The sequence below is a fragment of the Macrosteles quadrilineatus genome, unplaced genomic scaffold (assembly GCF_028750875.1).
Source record: "Macrosteles quadrilineatus isolate MER2022 unplaced genomic scaffold, UCM_ALF_1.0 Scaffold_7__1_contigs__length_78375512, whole genome shotgun sequence".
NCBI lineage: Eukaryota > Metazoa > Arthropoda > Insecta > Hemiptera > Cicadellidae > Macrosteles > Macrosteles quadrilineatus.
In genome coordinates this window covers 16,914,209-16,916,841 of record NW_026542600.1, presented here as the reverse complement: position 1 = coordinate 16,916,841, position 2,633 = coordinate 16,914,209, and the positions used below count along the sequence as shown (strand labels likewise).

Here is a 2,633-nt window from a genome sequence, read left to right as displayed (position 1 = left end):
GAAGTGGCAATAAAAACATCGAATACAGACATTATGGAACGAGAAGTACTACACAAGGGATTTTTAAATTGCCAAAAGTAAATAAAATATTATTTAGAAGGTCATTGTTGTATCTAGGTCCGAAACTTTTCAACCAATTACCTACAGACATAAAGCAGTTAAATTCAAAGAAAACATTTTTTCAGCAGGCTTTTAGATGGTTATTAGAGAAAGACGATGTTAGTCAGATGAGCTCTGTACTCATTTAGGTGTAAGTGTGAATGAGAAGTATAACTGTGAAATAAATGAGTAGTGTGAGTGAATTAGCTATGCATCCGAATCCAGATGTACCACGGGGACAGTGCATTGACGGCCCTAGGATACCCCGGGGCTACCAGCCGCCCGTTGGTCACGGAGAGGGTTTGTAGCATAGCCGATTATAACATGACCCTTGGTTAGATAGCAGTAAGACAGATAATGGTAATAAAGAGTGAGTGAGAGAGTGAGTGAGTGAGTGAGTGAGTGAACGAATGTGTGTGTGTGCGCCTACAAATGTAGTAGATAGTGTTATCGGTTGGCCTCATCCTTGTTGCACATTTCATTATTTAGATTGGGAATGCGAGGGTAGGGATAAAAACAAAATTTGGAAATAGCATGATGCTTGATGTTGTCCATGAAAATACCTCATCTAAATGTAATTTTAATTTGAATTTAAATTAAGTATTGTTTTCTTTGATTTTTTAGTTTAAGTATTTAGCTTTATTAAGAAAAGGATTGTCAAACATCACAGAGAGCAGGTGTCATTTTTTATGTTGAGCTAGGCTGATTCAATGTTTATTTTTAGATTATTATAATTTATTTTACTGACCACACAACTTGTTAAAGTGGTCAGTTATATTTCCAATATTACAAATGTTCATACATTGTTAATTTTTGATGGAAATAAAATCATTTATTCATTTATTCATTTATTCATTATTCAGGTGTGTATCGCTCACCCGATGGAAATCTGGAGTGGTTCCTTGACAGCCTTGAAAAACTAGTCCTATCCCTTGAAAATAGAAGAACGAAAAATAATCTGGTCCTGGGTGGTGATGTTAATATAGACATTTTAAAAGGTGAGAAACACTCAGAAGACTTTTTAAATCTTTTGAAATCCCTAAATCTTTATTGCTTGGTGTGGGAACCTACACGAGGCAATTCGTGTCTGGACAACGTTGCGACGGATTTACCCAAAAGACTCCTGAAAACGGAAGTGAAGAGACTTGCTGTAAGTGATCACGACGCAGTCAGCCTCCATGTGCAAACTGCATTAAGTGCAGTACCTGATGGTTCTGGTCGAAGAGTATGTAGGCCTATTTCAACAGACAAGATAAATAATTTTATATATCGCCTAGATAACACAAACTGGGACTTCCTTTATAATACTGGTGCGGCTGAAGATACCTTCAATTGTTTTTTTCAAAATTTCCTTCTTATGTTTAATGAATGCTTTCCCACAAGGTTACTGCCTACAAAACGCTCCAAGAAAAATCAAAATCTTCCGGACTGGAAGGACCAATCCCTAGTAACGTGGAAGAAGTGGGTGCTCCTAGCCTATGATCTCTACAGGGACAATAAAACACCCGATTCAGAGCTACGCTACAAAACTATTAAGAAGCAGTACAAACAAAAACTTCTATCAGCTAGACTGGAAAGAAATGCTCGCTTCATAGAATCTGCCAGTAATTGCTGTGCAGCAGCCTGGAAAGTTATCCATGAAGAAGGTGCTCCGTCCAAATCCCAGTTGATATCTTCAGTGACTGCGGAAGCTTTCAACGCCCATTTTATTGACTCCGTCCAGCAGACCAGAGATGCTATCAACGGTTCAGCCACTTCTGCCCTAGATATGCTGGAGAAACGTGACCCTGCAGCCTCACGGTTCAACATTACCCTTTTATCCTGTGAAAGTGTGATACGGGTGGTCCAGAAGCTCAACAACTCTCCAAGCAAAGATATATTTGAGGTATCTGTCAATCTTATTAAGAGTGTGTTTCCTAGCATTGTTAAGCCTTTTACCTATTGCCTGAACCTATGTCTCTCTGAAGGAGTCTTTCCCCAAAGACTAAAGATAGCCAAAGTTATACCTATCCATAAGAAAGGTGATCCAAACAGTCCTGAGAATTTCCGCCCTATTTCCCTACTCCCAGTATTTTCAAAAATATTTGAATCTGTAATTAAGGATCAGTTGTACAAATATTTCGAAGAGCACAATCTGCTCATGACCGGCCAGTGTGGCTTCAGGGCGGGTCTCTCGACCATAGATGCTCTAGATAAGCTTGAAGCAGTAGTACTGCATGGATTTGAGGCTGGAGGCTTTACTGGGGCCACCCTGTGTGATCTCAGTAAGGCCTTCGACACGGTCGACCATCGGATACTGCTGGATAAATTGAATTTTTATGGAGTAAAGGGCTCTGAACTCAGGCTCATGGAGTCATACCTGGCTGGGCGTGAGCAGAGGGTGCTCATAAATGGACATATCTCTAGCCCTTGTCAGATCACTCATGGTGTCCCACAGGGGTCTGTACTTGGCCCCCTTTTGTTCATTATCATGACCAATGACCTCATTCCAAATTTTGGAGGAAATGTCGTCTGCTATGCTGATGACACTACCC

At 40.1% G+C, this 2,633-nt stretch overlaps 1 protein-coding gene across 1 annotated transcript in view; it reads left to right on the top strand.

Annotated features, from left to right (window-relative positions):
* The first annotated feature begins 308 nt into the window (after positions 1-308).
* The window catches only part of LOC128998827 (uncharacterized), a 3,121-nt gene continuing 796 nt past the window's right edge, over positions 309-2,633 (top strand). The window contains exons 1-2 of the mRNA XM_054425184.1: positions 309-399; positions 963-2,538. Of these exons, the coding sequence (XP_054281159.1) occupies positions 309-399; positions 963-2,538 (1,667 nt within the window). The remainder of the gene's footprint in view (positions 400-962; positions 2,539-2,633) is intronic.